This window comes from Lodderomyces elongisporus, chromosome 5 (assembly GCF_030384665.1).
Source record: "Lodderomyces elongisporus chromosome 5, complete sequence".
Classification (NCBI taxonomy): domain Eukaryota; kingdom Fungi; phylum Ascomycota; class Pichiomycetes; order Serinales; family Debaryomycetaceae; genus Lodderomyces; species Lodderomyces elongisporus.
Genome location: NC_083677.1, coordinates 1,115,321 through 1,132,962, shown reverse-complemented (window position 1 = coordinate 1,132,962; position 17,642 = coordinate 1,115,321). Strand labels below are relative to the sequence as shown.

The window sequence follows — 17,642 nt, the reverse complement described above, 5'->3', positions numbered from 1 at the left end:
TAGTAGGGCAACAACGTTGGATATAAATCAAGTTGGACCAAATTAAATCAAATTAAAAAAAGGGAAAGAGAAAATGTATTAAAAAGATTCTGCTAGAAAATAAATTCATTTGGGAAGTGACAGTATCCTGAAACAAACTTTGGTGAAAAGAAATATATTAAAAGTACGTATTGCTCAAAGAAGTATTGTATTCTAGATGAACTTTGCTTTGCTTGTTCATGCTTGTCAACAAGAGTACAAACAAAACCTTTGAAACAGTTCAAAACAATCGACTAAGCCATTTTTTTTCCGGTTATTGTTGTTGATGTTGTTGTTGTTGTTGTCTAATTTATTTTTTTATGTCCTTTTTTTTTTCCTATTGATCAAAGTATACAAATTCAGTACTCAGCCGTGCCTCTTTAGCAGCAGGAAAAAATAAAATAAAGGAAACAAAAAAACAAACACAAAGAGGAAAAGAATACTATGACAATTAAAAAGCTATGGAAATCAATTGCTAAACAATATAACAACATCCAATCACTAATTCAATAATAAACTAGTAACATAACTATTGTATATCACCATCTTCTCTTATATATATATATATATATATATATATACGTATACCATCACAACGCATATCTGAAATGTGGATTTTGTCTATCTGTCAAGTCAGCAAACTCGTGATTATCTATATGCAAATCTACCTTGGGTAGGGAGTCTCTCCTCTTGTTTTCTCTTCTGAAAGAAAAGTAGATAACAATCAAGGTGAACAAGCACACAACAATACAAACAACAATAGCTACCTTTGCACCTTGGTAGCCGGGAGCCTGACTCGCAATGAAAGTTTGGGGCCCAATAAGATTACCAACGCAATAAGCAATCAAATACATCGCACTAACAGTTACTTTCTTCGTATGTCCTGCAACAGATGATGCAATCTGCGATAAAATACATATAGAGCCTATGGGTGAGAGCGTGAAAAGGTAAAGGCCCGCTAAACGCCCTTCTTTTGTTGGTGCAAAGGCCAACAAACACGCCAGCATAAGGGCAACGGCAGTAACACCAGTTGTCATCAACAAGCGAGACTTTATAAATTGCGACAAATAAGCAAGTAAAGGGCAACACACTATAATGATTGTACCCTGAGGCATATTCATGAGTAATGACTTTTCAGTACTGTATCCAAAATCTTCATTAAGCAAAATAGACGTGAAACTGGTGATACCCCCATTAGGTATATTAAATGACAATGCAAAAAGCACATATAGCCAAGAATGATAGTCCTTGAGAGCCTCGATAAATTGACTCTTTTTAAATCTTGGATTACCAAAACCCTGTTGGTTTGATCTTATCCTCTCAACAACCACTGCCTTTTCCCTTGCATTCAAAAACCATGCTTCGGTTGGTGTATCGGGGATATGCAATGCCACCAAAAAGCCTAAAACAATTGTCATCACCCCAGTGATTACAAACACCAACTTCCAAGCAGGTAAAGAGTATAGATGCTGGTTCTTATACAAACCGTATCCAATAGCCAGTCCAATGATTTGGCCGATCCCATTCGAAGAAAACCAACACGCGGTCCGCAAATATTGCTCCTCTTGTCTATACCACTGCGACGTAATCAATGCAAACGCCGGCGTGACTGAAGATTCCAAGGCACCCAATATCGTTCGCAAGGCAATAAAGCCAGGGTATTGGGGTACAGCACACAATGCAAGAATAACACCCCAAAGAACAATAAACACAGAAACAGTTTTGACAAGCGGTAATCGTTGGAGCAAATACGCCAGCACAAATGCAAAAGCCAAATATCCAAGATAGAAACAAGTGGAGGTCCAGCTGTACATATTCCCTTCCATATGCAAACTGGTCCTTAACCCCAAGATTGAACCATAACTTGTCGACGTTTTGTCCATATACTGTATAGCATATACAAGACAAACCATGGGTAATATGAAAAGATCAATCTTGAGTAAAACACGTTTTAGTTCGTCTTTGCTTATCAGAATCTGCTCACCCTTATGTTCAATGGCAAACTTCATTGCCCGGTCAACATTGTTGATATCGTTGATATTATTGATGTCACTATCGTCGTATGCTATTGTAAAAGCATCTACACTAGTCTTGGAGTGTACAGAAGTTGCAATCGCGCCTTCTTTGTTCTTTTCCAATTCATCTCCACTGATTGAAGATACTGGTCTTATACTATCTGTAGCTTCGTTTTTTTCCTTCATTCTCGATTTATCTGGTTAACCACTTTTGTAGTTTATGATTCATGTTTAAATTCTGGACGTATAGCTGACTCTTTATAGTCCAGACCTTCATAAAAGGCAACCAGCTGTCCAAAATGTGGATCCAACTTTTGCAGCTTGCACAGTATTCGTGCTACTTGCATCCAGTAACCAATTGTTCCTTTTTGCACAATCAACCGTCCACTCTTGTTTTTACCGCCATGTCCTCCTTCCCCCCTCTTCTTCCTCCTCCTCTTTCTCCTCCCTACACACACACACAACCCCCAACCCATCTTTCCTCTCATTTCTCTTTCCTTCTTTTTTTTTTTGAGTTAAGAACATTCGAATTAAACTATTGCAAGAACAAAGGTCAGCCACAGCGATATCTCATGCATGTAATTCTCATGTAACTATCACATAATCATGTGCTAATAAAACACAAACATCGTTTTTAGTACTGTTGATATTATTAATAAAACAGAATCCTTCTTGGTAAGGCTCCTTTTTCTAAGCCCTTTTTTTTTATTATCCGAATGAACTAATTTTGTCTTATCTTTTGTTCATCAAAGTTTCTCGTTAATCTTAAGTATCTGTCAAAGTGCGGTTTAATTTTATTTTTCATTCAGTTTCTCTTTGTATCACCGCGCCACAGTTTTCTTATTTTTATTTTTTAACGTTTTTCGTAAATTCAAGTGTGGGTGGAGTGGAAAGGGGAAAAGTTTAAGTGTAATTGCTATATTTGTTTGAAATTATTCTATTCATTTTGTATTTGTCTCCAGCTAGCGACCTACAATCTAGATTAACAGGAAGCAATACTTCAAATACAACTTCCATCTATCCACCTATCCATCCATCTACCGATCAATTAATTAATTAATAAATCTTGGCTGATCTTCAAGCGGCATTTACGGTACAATTCTACCAAGAACCGCTAGCAGATGGTTAACGCATCTCTTTTGAGATATACTGCGTGCCCCCACAACCAATAAAATCAATAAACTCATAAAAAATGGAAAAAAATGGAAAAAAAAAATAAATTACAGCATTGACTGGTTCTAAACATTTGATTAGTTCATGTATTACATTCTCCAAATTCTGTTAAGTCTCTTTCAATACGTTTTTAAAATTGGAATTTTTTCCCGTTTTCAATTATTCTTTGTGCTCAATCTATTCCCATTTCTTCAATCATTTCAATAAGTTCCATTTCTTCTTCCCATAATCTCCTCTCAGCCTCGTCCATCATCTCTACTTTATCAGCCTCCGTTTCCTCTCCACAGTCTCGCTTCCTCGCAAGTTCTTCCTGTAGTGCTTTTTCTTCGTTCAATAGTCGCTCAATTTCTTCTTCGGTGATCACAATTCCCAACTCTCGTTCCTGATGCGTCATGTAATCTTGTTGGCTTTGGTGATGATCAATTTTCTCTCTTCGTAGTGAAAGAATATCCTGTCGGTGTTGATCCCGAAGCTGTTTAATCTTCAGATGCTTATTTCGGTTATTAATTACTCTCCCATTGGCACCGGCACTGGTACCAGCACTGGCGCCCGCACCAGCACCATCGCCCATACCGCGTGGAGAGCCATATATTCCATCGGTCTCTGTTTGATAACGCTGGTATGCTATTTGATGATCGTGTGTATAATTGCGCTTTGGCGTAATTCTCGTACTCGTGGTCCTTGATGTCGTTGGCAGTCTAAGTGGACTCGAAGATAATGGGTGTAATCGATACCTTGACCGTTCTTGCTGTATTTGAAGGGTACTTTCTAAAATTGAGGGTGATGATGATATTGTTGTTGTTGTTGCTGCTGCTGTTGGCGAAGATGGCAATGTAGTTGCTGTGTGTGAAAAAGATTGGTTTGAGCTTGAACTCGCAGTCGAATTAGTTGGTGATAACTTTCCTTCAACTTCCATAGCAATATCTTCTAGCATGGCTTGTGTTTGAATTGTTCAATTTGCGTATAAAGCAGGAATATGATTCTGGCGTATATTTACAATCATCCATCCATCCACCCCCGCGTGCGATTGAGATGACAGAGATCACGAACATAGGGGCGCGTCTTATATGTAGAGAAATGACAACTAAAGCCAAAAAAAAAAAAATAAATAAAATAAAATAAAATAAATAAATAAAAATATATAGAGAAAAAAAATAATAAAATCAAGTACATATATATTTAAATATATATATTCAAAAATAAAGGAAGACAAAGCGCGTTGTAAATGATTGTATAATTTCTTATTCGAAAATGAAATATATACTAAAACAATGCTGTTCCTGTTACAGTTCAGCGAATAAGACTCATTTTGAGATAAACATAAAGGATTCTCAATTTTCATTACACTGTGGTCTATATCTAAATTCTGAATTACAATAATTAGTCTCTTTCTCTACAAGTACCTGCAAAAACAATAATATTCTCGCTTCTCACCAGCTTCATATACTCTAAGTAAAACAACCTATGGTAAGGTACATTCAAAAGACAACAAGTAATGAGATATCACCAACACTCTCTTGATTCGGTTCAATTAGTTTTGATTAGTGTTGTTGTTGTTGTTGTTGTTTTTATTTCTATTTCCATATCACGGGGAAAAAAAATGAAATGTGATCTTATTTTTTGGCCCTGTATGTACCATCTAGGTCATTGGTTTCCCCACCACTGTTGGGCACAAGTGAGTCTTTGGCAAGAATGATTTTATCGAGTAGATTATCTGTGACTGGCTCTTCAATCAGCAACCTATTCACCATTTCCCCCCTAAATCTTGTCTCAAAGAATTTGTCATATTGTCAAAAGTTTCCAGATTGTTAATAAAGTTTCAGGGACATCAATGGGCAGTTTGGTTGCAAATAATGGGTTCAAGATCGGAGATTAGTAGGGAGGTTTTTGATTCTCGGTGAAAACTTGATCGTTGTACTCTTCTGAAGCGTCTGGCTTGGGAACTTTGATGTTGGGGGGGGGGAGGGGGGTCGCGTTTGGAAATTCACTATTTTCAGTAGTTGAATAGGAAATGGAAATTTCGTTTATATCTGCATTATTCCCAAAACAAAAAAAATTGTCAGTCGGTTATTGTGTGGTGTGATGTGATGATAAAACAATATTTTTAGAATCTGCCCTAGTGCACTGTTATCCGGCTAAATGTTTGAAAATTGGCATAGTTGTTCTTCCCAATCCATAGGCCCTTTCGCCGCATGTCTATTATCGTCAGGTGCAGTATATGTGACGTACTTTTCATTTTTCAGATGCTTACAATATTTCCTAGGTAGTGATAGTGAGGTAACTTGAATATTTTTGAAATTCTACACACATAGAATCCACATGTGGTGGCTTGATCGTCTTATCTGTTAACCAGCTGTTGTATGCATCCACGTAGAGTTTTGTACATATGTCCTTAAAACTGTCGGTCTTAAAACACATGCTTACAAAACATGCATGTTCATATTTCTGTTCAAGTGTGTTGATGAACTCTTCAATTTCATCAGTATGAGAACGTGAGAATTCTCGAAGCTTTTGTAACCACACGTGAGGGATGATTGACTTATCCAAAAGAAAACTGTGATAGGCTAGCATTCGATTCATAAGCTTTTTCCCAACCGTTGGATCCGATACATTCTTAGACGCCTCCCACAAGTCAGTGAAAATAGTATAACTATTCTTTCCAGCGTTCTTTGTCACCAAAATGTCAATTACTTGCAAAAGTAATGTTCTGATAAAGTATTCGTACCAATCATCATTCCAGTCCCTATAAGGAAAAGTTTTTAGTTTCTCTATAGGTTCGTCATTTTCAGCGTTGATTAATTGTTTGATCAATCCTTTTGACCTAGTCTCCATTGACTGTAACACTTCCCTCCAAACTATTGTGCTCCTAGCATCAATGATATTAAAGTTGGGCAGTTTCTCCATTTTCACAAGTGTCGACTTAAACCTAGCCAGTATGTGTCTTTCGATAGTTAATTCATCCTTCTCGGAAAATCCACTTTGTCTTGCAGTTTCAACTGTGCTCACCATTAGAAGTGTTCGTTCCGAGGAAAACTTTAATATGTAGCTATACTAAATAAACTTTTGATTTGAGCGTCTAATCTCTTATTCATTACTAGAAATAGAAATAAGAAATGTTGTTTCTGTTCCACTTGCGGCAAATAGGACTAGTTTGAGACAAACGTAAAAGAATTCTTCTTGTTACACTGTGATTGTTTGATTTAATTTGACAGACCAACTTTAGCCTCTACAAGTTACTTGGAGAAGCAGAAAAGTTCTCACTTTTTACAATCTCCATATACTTTATGTAAGACACTAAGGTAGCGCATGCATTTTCAACTTAAAGAGTAATGCGATGTCATCAACGGTAAGCGGCTCCTGGGGATTTTAATTTGATTTATGTATTTATTTATTTTTTATTTTTGTATTTATTTATTTTTTTTTAAAAAAAAAAAAAAGGAAAAAGGGACGCTAGTATGGATGTTGAGTTCGAAATCAACGGTCAAGCATATTCAGAATTCCACGAAGATGATTCTGAGCTTCTGAGAAAAATTGCTCAAAATGTATCTTATGATATTTTGTTGTCCCAGTTGCCAAATGCATTCCACTTACCAGGTCTAAACACGCATATCCTGCCTGCTGCTGATCTTGCACAAGAACAAATCGAGGAGCTCATCTCCATTATCGATGACAATCTAGGTGACCTTTACATCAAGAACAATGGTATAAATTGGAAAATCGATAAGGACAGAGATGAGATGAAGGAGCCCGGCTTGGTTGTTGTATGGTTTACTGAAAAGGATAAAACACGTGTAGCTGGTTATATTTCGTTCAAATTGTGTTTTGATGCAGATGAACGATTTGTGGTATATTTATATGAAATTCATTTTCGAAAGGATTTTCAGGGCAAATCATTAGGCCGAATAGTGATGGACCAATTTCATTTTTTTGCTAAAGGATTACAGCGATCTGACCATTCGTTATATCAAAGAGTGAAAGGAACCTCTTTAACGGTATTTTCGGATAATGAAAGAGCATTAAATTGGTACAAAAGATTAGGGTATCAGTTGGCGGAAAATTCACCACAAGATAAAGTCTTAAGGAGTGGGAAAATCCGGAAACCTGGATATTATCTATTGCGACGAGGTATAATAAGTTGATGAGAAAGCATGTTTTGATTCAGTAAAGTATCAACAAAAGGAAAACCACTTAATTAAATTGGATTGAATTGAATTGAAACGAAAAGAAAAGAGAAGAGAAGAGAAGAGAAACGAAACATAGAGAAGAGAAACGAATGCATTTCGACTTTATAGAATTTCACAATTTTATCATAAATCATTAAATTGATGCTTGTGTTAAATAGCTAAGGGATATTTGTAGATTCAGCAATTGGAAAAGTAGCAGTCATGTCTTCTTCCATGGCAATAGCACCATTTTCTTCGCTACATCGTGCTACACCACCTTCCGCCTTTCCATTTGCACAGTCTTTTTCTACTGATCCACCATTAGAATCAAATTCTTCTCCATATAGTCTAGTGACGTATCTTGTAATTTTTTGTGCTTGAAACTCCAACAAATCTTCGATATCAGCTAGATCAATCTCTCTTGGACCTGTAAATTCCTCTTTTGCGGAAGTCGAGTACAAACTAGAAATGTTTGAGCTCAGATTATCCGCAACAACGCCTGGGTAACAGTCCATCGTGATCTCGTTCGTTTCTGTATCTAAAAGATGTGGGATATGAGATAGCCAGCTAACAATTTTCTCCCTATAACCCATATTTAAGGTCTTTTTAGGATTTAGCATAGAGTAAACGTCAAGCTCATGAGGTTTTGGAAGTTTTTGTTGGAGTTGTTGGGATGTCTGATGCAGCACATGTTTTTTATTATTGTTATTGTGATTAGCATTGTTATTAACATTATTGAGATTATTATTTGGCAATATGCAAAAATTGAGTTGTTGATCAAGCCACGGTATGCAATCTTCATTGGGCAATTTTCTAGGTGCAGAAGGGTCAATATTTCCATGTGGGGGATTAGAAGAAGCAACATTGTTTTTATTATTTTCAGCGGCAGTAACACCGCCATCAGCCATATCAACACGCTTTAAAACATCACTTTTAGTATCATTTTTATTATTATTAGTATTATTATTAACATCATCATCATCATCATCATCCCCCTGCTCCTTGTTGTTGGCGGATATCCCAGCCCAGGCAGTTTCTATTATAGCGCGAGCCTCTGCAACGACATAATCGGGCATAAGCAGCGCGTGCCGGTAATTTGGTGATGACGCTATTTTAAAAACCGTTTGCTTTAATGAAAGGTATAGCTCTTGATGCATTTGCTCGAGTTTGTGATTGTAGTTGACCGTGTTGGGTGTGTTGTTTGGAACTGGAGGTGCTTTCCGTATGGGGCTAGTAAACTGATTTGGTTGTAATTCCATAGCCGCCTTATTATTATTATAATTATTATTAAGGGGTGTATTTGGTGTAGCATTGAGAAATTGCAGTTCTTCGTGTGGGAACAACAACGGATGCTTTGACATTATGCTTTCATAAGCAGGCTGATGGCGCTATAAACCTTGTTGAAGAGGCCAACTCAAGAGGCCAAAACAAAATTGTTACAGGAAAATGCAATGGCAAAGAATTGGAAATAGCAGTACAGGAACAGGTATTTTGTCTTGCTAAAAATTAATACATTTATTAAGAAAAATAAAATAAAAAAAAAAATTAATTAAAATTTAAAATTTAAAATTTGTTTTGAAAGAAAAAAAAGAGAAAAAAACAAGGACAAGTGTGTAATTGTGTGGGTTTGTAATTTAAAAAGAAGTGATTATAAATATTATGATCTATGATAATGTGATGAAGGTGCTTCGTCTTGTTATAGTTGATTGGGAATAAAGAGCAAAACAAGAGGGAGTGGATGTGCAATGGTATAACAACACAATTCCTTGTCAATGTGCAACATAAATGCTTCATTTTTTTGTGCTACTTAACTTTGTAATTCCGGTAATTATTTATCAACAATCAAATGAATCATATTCCAAAAACAAAAGAAAAAAAAAAGAGGTAAAGTAAGAACAAATACAGTGAAATTGATTACAGCTGTATCATGGAAATACAAAGGTACTCAAGCGTAAAATGTGTGAGTTGCTTGATACAATCCAGAAGTATGGAGATTCGGTAGAGTAGATATATAGTAAATATTAAATCTAAAAATATAAAATGAAATCGAAGCGAGAAGAAGAAAAAACGAAAATGGAAATCGAAAATGGAAATCGAAAATTGAGATGAAAAATACGCGAGCCAAAATACGTACACACGTCTTGAGTTTGAATGTGAACCTTGACATAAACACAGACACAGAACTGTTTCACTTAATTGATTAATCACAAACACCCACACACCCACACTAGCGAAAAGATTATGGCACGCAGGAAAATCACATTAGCAGAGCTTGAAGCTGATGAAGATTCAACTTATCATCAAACTGACCAACCCCTGCAGAAGAGGAAAAGGCGCAATGTAATTGAGGATGATAATGATGAAGGCGACGGGGATTACCAAGCAGATGATGGTCAGCAGCATGGGAGCAACAACAACAACAGCAGCAGCAGCAGCAACAACAACAACAACAGACAATTACAATCTCATTTGCTGGATACTCTTCATGAACTGATGCATAATGAACACGATATGCAACACGACGTAAACCAAGTGGTAAAGCTTATTTTGTCAAGGGAATTGAAAGGAGGTTTCTTCAAAAGGGAGTATATAAATCAAAATTTGAGTCATAAGAAGTTCAAGAGTGATTTGATTTTGAAGGAGGCTATACAGGTGCTTGAGAATGTATATGGTTTGACATTACAAGAAGCGCCTGCCATGAAAGTTAAACAGGATCGTGTCAAAGGGAGAAGGGCAGCTACAGCTACAGCTACAGGATCAGGATCAGCTAGTAGAACCGGAACCGGAACTGGACCTGGACTTGGACCTGGGATAGCTACAGGATCATCACAGGGTAGTGTTAAGAAACCGTTGGTTGTTGTTAGCACTTTGTCGCGAGAGGCCAAGGAAGTGCTTGGTGAATTGTGGTCAAGGGATACCACTAGCTCTTTGGATATGAGTAAGCTTGGAAGCGACAAATTCTTTATGCCTCGTTACTCAAGGACAAAAACTTTGCCCAGCTCGAATTTTGATTTGGTGAAAGCAGGTATTATGATGGTGGTGATCACGTTGGTAATTTTGAATGAGAACCATATATCTGAGCAACAACTCTTGCGAAGTTTAAAAACATTTGGTCTACCTGATGGGTTGCGACAGGCAAACTCAAATATAAACATGAATTCGCCTGATTTGATAAAGGAGTTGGTAGCGAGAGAGTATTTGGTCAAAGAGGAGATTTCCATAGGCGATAACAATAGTGGTAATGGTGCTAGTGGTGGCAATGGTGGCAATGGTGGTAATGGTGCTAATTCCCGTTATAACTCAAGGACAAGTTCCAGAAACAAAGATAATGATACAGACAAGGACAAGATACTCGAATATTCTTTAGGACGACGGTCGCTAGTTGAGTTTACTGCACAAAGTGTATTTGACTTTATCAAGATTGTGTATGGTGACGATTTCAGTGACACCATCGCGGAGCTGACGATTGTCACCATTGAGCGAGCGTATGGTGTTGCATGGGCGCAAGAGGAGAGTTCTGTAAATAGTCCTGCACCTGGAGATGGAGAGGAGCAAGAAAGAGAAACGCAGCAAGATGTTGAGGCTGTATGATTTAGTATAGATGATGGAGTTTAAGGAAAATAAGTACTATTTTTTTTTTCTTTGCCTTTGTTTGGTTTCTAATATGTGTCAATGTCAATAAAGTATATTTGACATGCTGTTTTCCACTTTACACGGGAGCAAGCAACGGGTAAATAAAATCCAACTGCTTAATCCCGTTTTTTTTGTTCTTTTCTTTTTAATTAACTGTGGGGTACCTCTTGTTTTGTAATCTCCGGTGGTTATTTTTTAATAAACCATTTAATCCATCTTACTTTATAACCGTCAAAATGTTTATTGTAGCTAGTTAATTAGCTGCTACCAATTGATAATATAGTAAGTGGGGGAGGAGAAGGGGGTGAGAAAGGAGGTGTGAGAAAGGAGGGGGGAGGCGGAAAGGAATGTGACGAGAGGTGTAAAGTTATTATTGTAGGAAAGCAAAAAGAAAAAAGAAAAAAGAAAAAAAAAAGAAAAAAGAAAAAAAAATCAGAAGACAATAAAAGAGAATTAAAATGTGAGGTCCAATTTTTTGCATGTAGTATTGGTGGGACTAGTATCTCTTGTGAAGGTGGGGGAAGAGGGGTGGAGGGTGTAAATGATTAGAGGTAGCAATAGTATTGGTTAATATAGAATGAGCAAAATGTGTAACCATAAAACAATACAACAGTAGTAAGAGACATATTGGTTAAGAGAAGGGAGAGGGGGGGTAACACCTCCTCCTCCTCCTCCTCCTCCTCCTCAACTAGTATCTCATCGTCCTTTTTATTTGTAAAAAGTATACGCTTGTGGCAAGTGGCCATATCATTATAGTTTGATAATATATAGCTTCTTCAGCTTAGCTTAGTTGTTATACTGATGAAATCGAGTAACTTTTCTACTTCTTTTTCCCAACTCCTTGTTCTATTTACTGTATACCTCTTTTTTTACGTGCTCGTATAAAGAATAAAAAAAATAAAATCAAAAATAAAATAAAATTAAATAAAAAATAAAAAAAATGTGTTGTTTTTGTGTATTACGTAACATATTACCTAATACAGTTATGATTGACGGAAAAGAAGTAGAAGAAGAAGAAGAACGAACAAAAAAAAATCACAAGGTAATTTCATCCACTGCCACTTTCAAATAATTACTCCAGATTTTCCACTTCTACAAAAACCTCAACACTTTCTTTTTGCCTTTTTTTTTTTGTTTGGTTTGATTTGATTTGTTTCTTGAGTTTTTTTTTTTGCAAGATTAAAACAACTTATCAGGTTTGCTTTACTTTATATAAATACACTGTGGAAGTCATCTTATACTTTTGACGTAAATAACCACCTAAACAATAATAGTATTGAACTAAATCAGCATCAAAGAAACCACTCATTCACGTCTCTTTTTTTTTTTTTGTTTTGGAATATTATAAAATTATTGCCCAATAATAAATCCGAAAATCGCATATTTCAAACTTCATAAATACTGTATACACAAATCAATCGATAGATACATACAATTCTGCTTTTTTATTAAAAATAAATAAAGGAGAAAAAAAAATCAAAGACAACTATATCTTTTCAAAACAACATAGCATTACAAAGTCTCCAGTTTAATTGAATTTTGGATCTTTTTTTTTTCTTGCTTACTTTCTTTTGGATTTACTTTCTTCATAGATACAGCTAGAGAAATTTGAAGAATTGAATCAAAAAAAAAAGAAAAAAAAAAAAGAAAAGCAAACAGGAACAGTAACAGCAACAGCAACAGAGATTAATAGACTTGGAGAAAATTAGAGAAGAAAAAAACAGTTATGGCATTAGATTCATTAGACTTGTACGTGGTCATCATCTTGACCTTATCCGTGGCTGCTTATTTTGCCAAAGGGTACTTTTTTGACAAACCAGAATCCACCGGTTTCCTCAATGCCGATGGTGGTGCTGGCGGTGTTGGCGGTATAAATTCAAGGAACATTTTGGAAGTGTTGGCCAAAAACAACAAAAATGCTTTATTGTTGTTTGGTTCTCAAACAGGTACTGCTGAAGATTATTGTAACAAGATGTCCAAAGAATTGAGCTCCCGTTTTGGCTTGCACACCATGGTTGCTGATTTTGCTGATTACGACTGGGAGAAATTTGAGGAAATCAAAGAAGAAACATTGGTTTTCTTCCTTATGGCCACTTATGGTGAAGGTGAACCCACTGATAATGCTATTGAATTTATGGAATACTTGGAAAACGAGGCAGATACATTGAGTTCATTGAGATTTACCGTATTTGGATTGGGTAACTCTACTTATGAATTTTACAATGCCATTGGTAGAAAATTAAACACAACATTGGAGGAAAAAGGTGCCGAGAGATTTGCCGAGTATGGTGAAGGTGATGATGGTTTGGGAACTTTGGATGAAGATTTCCTTAGTTGGAAAGATAATGTGTTTGACTCTTTGAGAAATAACTTGAGTTTGGAAGAGAAGGAGTTGAAATACGAGCCAAGTGTTAAAGTTATCGAAAGAGACGACTTGACAAAGGACGATAATTCCGTTAGTTTGGGAGAACCAAACAAGAAACACATTGCTGGAGACGTTGACTTGACCAAAGGACCATTTGACCACACTCACCCATACATTGCCCAAATTACTGCGACTAAAGAATTGTTCAACACCAAGGAGAGATCCTGTGTCCATGTTGAATTTGACCTTAGTGACTCGAACTTGAAATATACAACCGGTGACCATTTGGCTGTTTGGCCACAGAATAGTAATGAGAATATTGAGAAATTTCTCAAGGCATTTGGCTTGGAGGACAAACGCGATGATGTTTATGCGTTGAAAGCAATTGATTCAACTTATCAAATTCCCTTCCCAACACCAATCACTTATGAAGCCACAATTAGACACCATTTGGAAATTAGTGGTCCTATCTCGAGACAGTTTTTCCTTTCAGTTGCTGGATTTGCACCAGATGAAGAAACAAAGACCAAGTTGACCTCGTTGGCCACCGATAAGTCCAAGTTTGCCGAAGCGGTTACGCAAAAGAAGTACAACATTGCTGATGCCTTGCTTGCTGTTTCTGGTGGTAAACCATGGAAAAATGTTCCATTTGAGTTTTTGATTGAAAATGTTCAACATTTGCAACCACGTTACTATTCGATTTCGTCGTCGTCATTGAGTGAAAAGAGCAAGATTGATATTACTGCTGTTGTGGAAGTTGAGCAAGAGTCTGATGGCAGAGTTGTTTCTGGTGTGGTTACCAACTTGTTGAAGAATATTGAGTTGAAGCAGCACAAGTCTCAGCAACAACCTATTGTCACTTATGATCTCGATGGGCCAAGAGGCAAGTTTTCCAATTTTAAGTTACCAGTGCATGTTAGACGCTCTACATTTAAGCTCCCATCGTCAACAAAGACACCTATTATTTTGGTTGGTCCGGGAACTGGTGTGGCGCCATTGCGTGGGTTTGTTAGGGAGCGCGTGCAGCAAGTCAAGAATGGAATGAATGTTGGGCCCTCACTTTTGTTTTATGGTTGTCGAAATGAAAACGAAGATTACTTGTACAAGGATGAGTGGAAGGAATATGCCAAGACCCTTGGTTCCAACTTTGAAATCATTACTGCGTTCTCCAGACAAGATCCAGCAAAGAAGGTTTATGTGCAACACAAGTTGTTGGAGCAAGCAAAGAGGATCAATGAGTTATTGGTTGAAGGTGCCATTATCTACGTGTGTGGTGATGCGTCGCATATGGCTAGAGATGTGCAAGCTAGTTTTGCCAAGGTGATTGCGCAAGAGAGAGGAATTGATGTTGAAAAGGCTGCAGAGTTGATTAGAAGTTTGAAGGTGCAGAATAGGTACCAGGAAGATGTTTGGTAGTGGGTGTGTATTGAATGATAAGGAGTATAATGTACAAGTGAGGATAAAGTGCCGATAGACATTTGTAAAAAAAAAAAAAAAGAAAAGAAAAAACAGAAAAAAACTAGAAAACCTAAAAAAAAATTGAAACAGGATGAAATTTCTAGAGCTACAGCAGAATGAGATTTTTAGAATTATATATATAGTTATGTGTATATATATGGTTATATATATTTGTTTGTCGGTTTAATGGTGGTCAGTTTCTAATTTTTTCGATATTTTATGAAAAATAGAAGAATAAAGAACAGAAAGTTCTTTCTTCTTGTAGTAATAGTGTCTAGGGTCTTTTACAGTTTATAGAATGATGCTGCTTCTCTCTCTCTATCTCTCTTTCTCTTTTTTTTTTTTTTACTTTTTTGTCTATTAATAAATACAGTCTAATTAATTACTTGTCTCTTTGCCTTGTTTTTTTTGCTTCAGAAAATCCCATACTTTGTCCAACCCGGTTGCAATGTCTCCAGTTGGGGTTTGTTGAGTTGTATATTTCCTGCAAGTCATTTTCTACCTTGAGCCAATGTTTGTATTTCATTGTTGATTTCAAGTCCAAGTCGTAGATATTGCATGTTATCAAGTATTTTTCTTCCAGCAAACTCTCTTCAGTATTACCACTACCATTTTGTGTTGTACTTGTAGTTGTAGTTGTAGTTGTAGTTCTTCTTCTTTTTGGTGGTAGTGTTATTAGATTATTGACGTTATTGTGTGAGTTGTGCACGTCATTTAACGGATCGTATTTTTCAAACTTGAGGAATAGGCCAACGTCGCGTAGTGTCATTACCAAGGACAAGTTCTGCGACACGTCTTTTTGTGAGGTTAAGTTTTCTATGAGGTCGTTTTTATTGTTGATTTTTTGGTATTGTTTGAGTTTGAGGAATACGTTGTTGGGGTTTTGCAAGTATGTGAGGAATAATTGTCTTAATGGGAACTCGTTTGTTTCGATTAGTTTGTTGACTTCGCTGGGGATGTAGCTGAATATATCGTCGAGGCCTTGTTCTAGTGTTTCAGGGTAGAGCAAGTCCAAGGGACAGAAATGTCGTTTGAAATGGCGGAGTTGGTTGTGGGAGCATGTGCGGCAATAGTTTTGCAGGGTGTTGTCGTAGAGCCATTTGGGTTTGATTTCAAATATTATCGAGTTGATTTTCAGTGATGGTGAGATGATGCGTGGTGGTAGTAGTGTATTGTTATTACCATTACCATTACTCAACTCCTTAGCTTTATTTGAATTTGCGTGAGAACAAGTTGTTGTTGGATCGTCGCAATTGACATACAATTGGCATAATTTGGAGAGTGAGATCTTGGTGCATTCTCCATCTAGGATGTTTGGCAATAGCAATCCGTATCGTTCCTTCAATTGTAGCTGGTTTCCGTGGCTGTCCAACTCGGCGACAAAGTCTGTTGTTAGTACTACGAGTTGGATGTCGATGATGATTTGTTGTGGTGCATAAAACAAGTGTTTGCACTTTAACTCGATAAAGTCATAAAGTTCACAGGTTGAGATGTATTCCTCGTCTTCCTTGATGAGTCTTAGTCGGAGTAGTTTGTGGCGCAAGTAGTCGTTGGTGCCTGTGTATTTGAAGAGGATGTTGGCGGATCCCTTGGCGAAATACGTCCACTCTTTGGGCGAGGTAATTTTGTATATCTCCATTGATCTGTATGAAGTCACTTACTCTAGGCTGATAATGATGTTTGTTTAATTAATTCAAGTGCTAGTTTATGGCAGGTATAAGAACAATCAGTAGTTTAAATTGAATAATTGAAAATAAAAATAAAAATTAAAAAAAAACTGGAACAAAATTGGATATGCAATAGCAAAATCAGCAATTGTTTTGAATGACAAAGTGGTGTAGTGGGAAGTAGATGTGCAAAAAAGATGGAAATGAAAGTAGGATGAGTGAAAAAAAAAGGAAGAGTATGGGTAAAGGAATTACTGGATGTACTTGAAGAAGAAGAATAACAATAACAATAATTTAATAACGGAAACAATATTAATAATGTTGATGATATAATACAGTGATAGAGAAACCCAAACCAAACCAAAATAAAAATAAAAATAAAAAAAATAGCAAAAAATTATTATGGAATGTTTTCTGATAGGGTCTTGTTTCGCAATTGTCAACTAAAATTGCTGCACTTTTAACAACTTGAACAACTTGAACTACAATAACAAAATATAAAAATAGAAGAAGAAGAAGACTTTACAGAGGTAACGGAAGACAAAAGAAGTTAAAGTTAAAGTTAGAGTTAGAGTTGAAATCAGAGGAAGAAGAAGCTAGAAACAGCAAGACAATAAACGAAAAGTGGAATGAATAAAAGAAAGAAAGAAAAAAAATTTTCTCGATAAATTGGCGGCGGCAGTTTTTTATTTTTTTTTTTATTTTTTTTTTTATTTTATTTTTTTATTTTTTTTAAGGGGGGAGAGAAGAAGAAGAAGCAAAAGAAATGGAAAGTAAGGCGGAGTGGGAGGGAGGGGAAGAGAGTGTGTGTGAGAGGAGCCTACCACACTCTTGGGTCTTTTTCTTTTCCTTTTTTTTTTTTTTCAATAACCAAACCATCTAGAACTTCTTGATTCAGTTGATTGTACTCAAAAAAAAAAAAAAGGGAAGAATGGAAGAAAAAGCTTAATGTGTGTAAATAGGGAACTTTCGGATTAAACTGAGTTTAACTTTCTTCATTATTACCAATTTGCAAAACATTTTATTGTTTTCCAATCTCCTAGCATAATTTTGAATTTCAATGCCAAACAAGACAAGTTAAACGCAGAGAAATACTACTGACTCACTTACAAGCACATTTACACACACGCACATTCACATTTACACACAC

The 17,642-nt window shown here is 36.3% G+C and overlaps 8 protein-coding genes across 8 annotated transcripts; 3 read left to right on the top strand and 5 right to left on the bottom strand. All coding sequences in view use genetic code 12, as the record gives it.

Moving 5' to 3' along the window:
• Positions 1-608: 608 nt before the first annotated feature.
• On the bottom strand, positions 609-2,219 carry DAL5_2 (Allantoate permease; the record flags this gene model as incomplete). The annotated part of the gene is made up of 1 exon (XM_001524543.1): positions 609-2,219. The coding sequence occupies one exon, from the start codon at positions 2,217-2,219 to the stop codon at positions 609-611; it is 1,611 nt and encodes a 536-aa protein (XP_001524593.2).
• A 1,159-nt stretch (positions 2,220-3,378) lies between these two features.
• PVL30_004284 (uncharacterized protein) lies at positions 3,379-4,140 on the bottom strand (the record flags this gene model as incomplete). Its single annotated transcript, XM_001524542.2, has 1 exon — positions 3,379-4,140. One exon carries the CDS (start codon positions 4,138-4,140, stop codon positions 3,379-3,381), a length of 762 nt encoding a protein of 253 aa, XP_001524592.2.
• Positions 4,141-5,465: 1,325 nt separating this feature from the next.
• On the bottom strand, positions 5,466-6,215 carry PVL30_004283 (uncharacterized protein; the record flags this gene model as incomplete). Its single annotated transcript, XM_001524541.1, has 1 exon — positions 5,466-6,215. The coding sequence occupies one exon, from the start codon at positions 6,213-6,215 to the stop codon at positions 5,466-5,468; it is 750 nt and encodes a 249-aa protein (XP_001524591.2).
• A 446-nt stretch (positions 6,216-6,661) lies between these two features.
• NAT4 (N alpha-acetyl-transferase) lies at positions 6,662-7,345 on the top strand (the record flags this gene model as incomplete). The annotated part of the gene is made up of 1 exon (XM_001524540.1): positions 6,662-7,345. One exon carries the CDS (start codon positions 6,662-6,664, stop codon positions 7,343-7,345), a length of 684 nt encoding a protein of 227 aa, XP_001524590.2.
• A 203-nt stretch (positions 7,346-7,548) lies between these two features.
• PVL30_004281 (uncharacterized protein) lies at positions 7,549-8,730 on the bottom strand (the record flags this gene model as incomplete). Its single annotated transcript, XM_001524539.2, has 1 exon — positions 7,549-8,730. One exon carries the CDS (start codon positions 8,728-8,730, stop codon positions 7,549-7,551), a length of 1,182 nt encoding a protein of 393 aa, XP_001524589.2.
• Positions 8,731-9,610: 880 nt separating this feature from the next.
• Positions 9,611-10,960, top strand: PVL30_004280 (uncharacterized protein; the record flags this gene model as incomplete). Its single annotated transcript, XM_001524538.2, has 1 exon — positions 9,611-10,960. The coding sequence occupies one exon, from the start codon at positions 9,611-9,613 to the stop codon at positions 10,958-10,960; it is 1,350 nt and encodes a 449-aa protein (XP_001524588.2).
• Positions 10,961-12,728: 1,768 nt separating this feature from the next.
• NCP1 (NADPH-cytochrome P450 reductase) lies at positions 12,729-14,783 on the top strand (the record flags this gene model as incomplete). Its single annotated transcript, XM_001524537.2, has 1 exon — positions 12,729-14,783. The coding sequence occupies one exon, from the start codon at positions 12,729-12,731 to the stop codon at positions 14,781-14,783; it is 2,055 nt and encodes a 684-aa protein (XP_001524587.2).
• Positions 14,784-15,207: 424 nt separating this feature from the next.
• IPK1 (Inositol-pentakisphosphate 2-kinase) lies at positions 15,208-16,464 on the bottom strand (the record flags this gene model as incomplete). The annotated part of the gene is made up of 1 exon (XM_001524535.2): positions 15,208-16,464. The coding sequence occupies one exon, from the start codon at positions 16,462-16,464 to the stop codon at positions 15,208-15,210; it is 1,257 nt and encodes a 418-aa protein (XP_001524585.2).
• Positions 16,465-17,642: the final 1,178 nt, after the last annotated feature.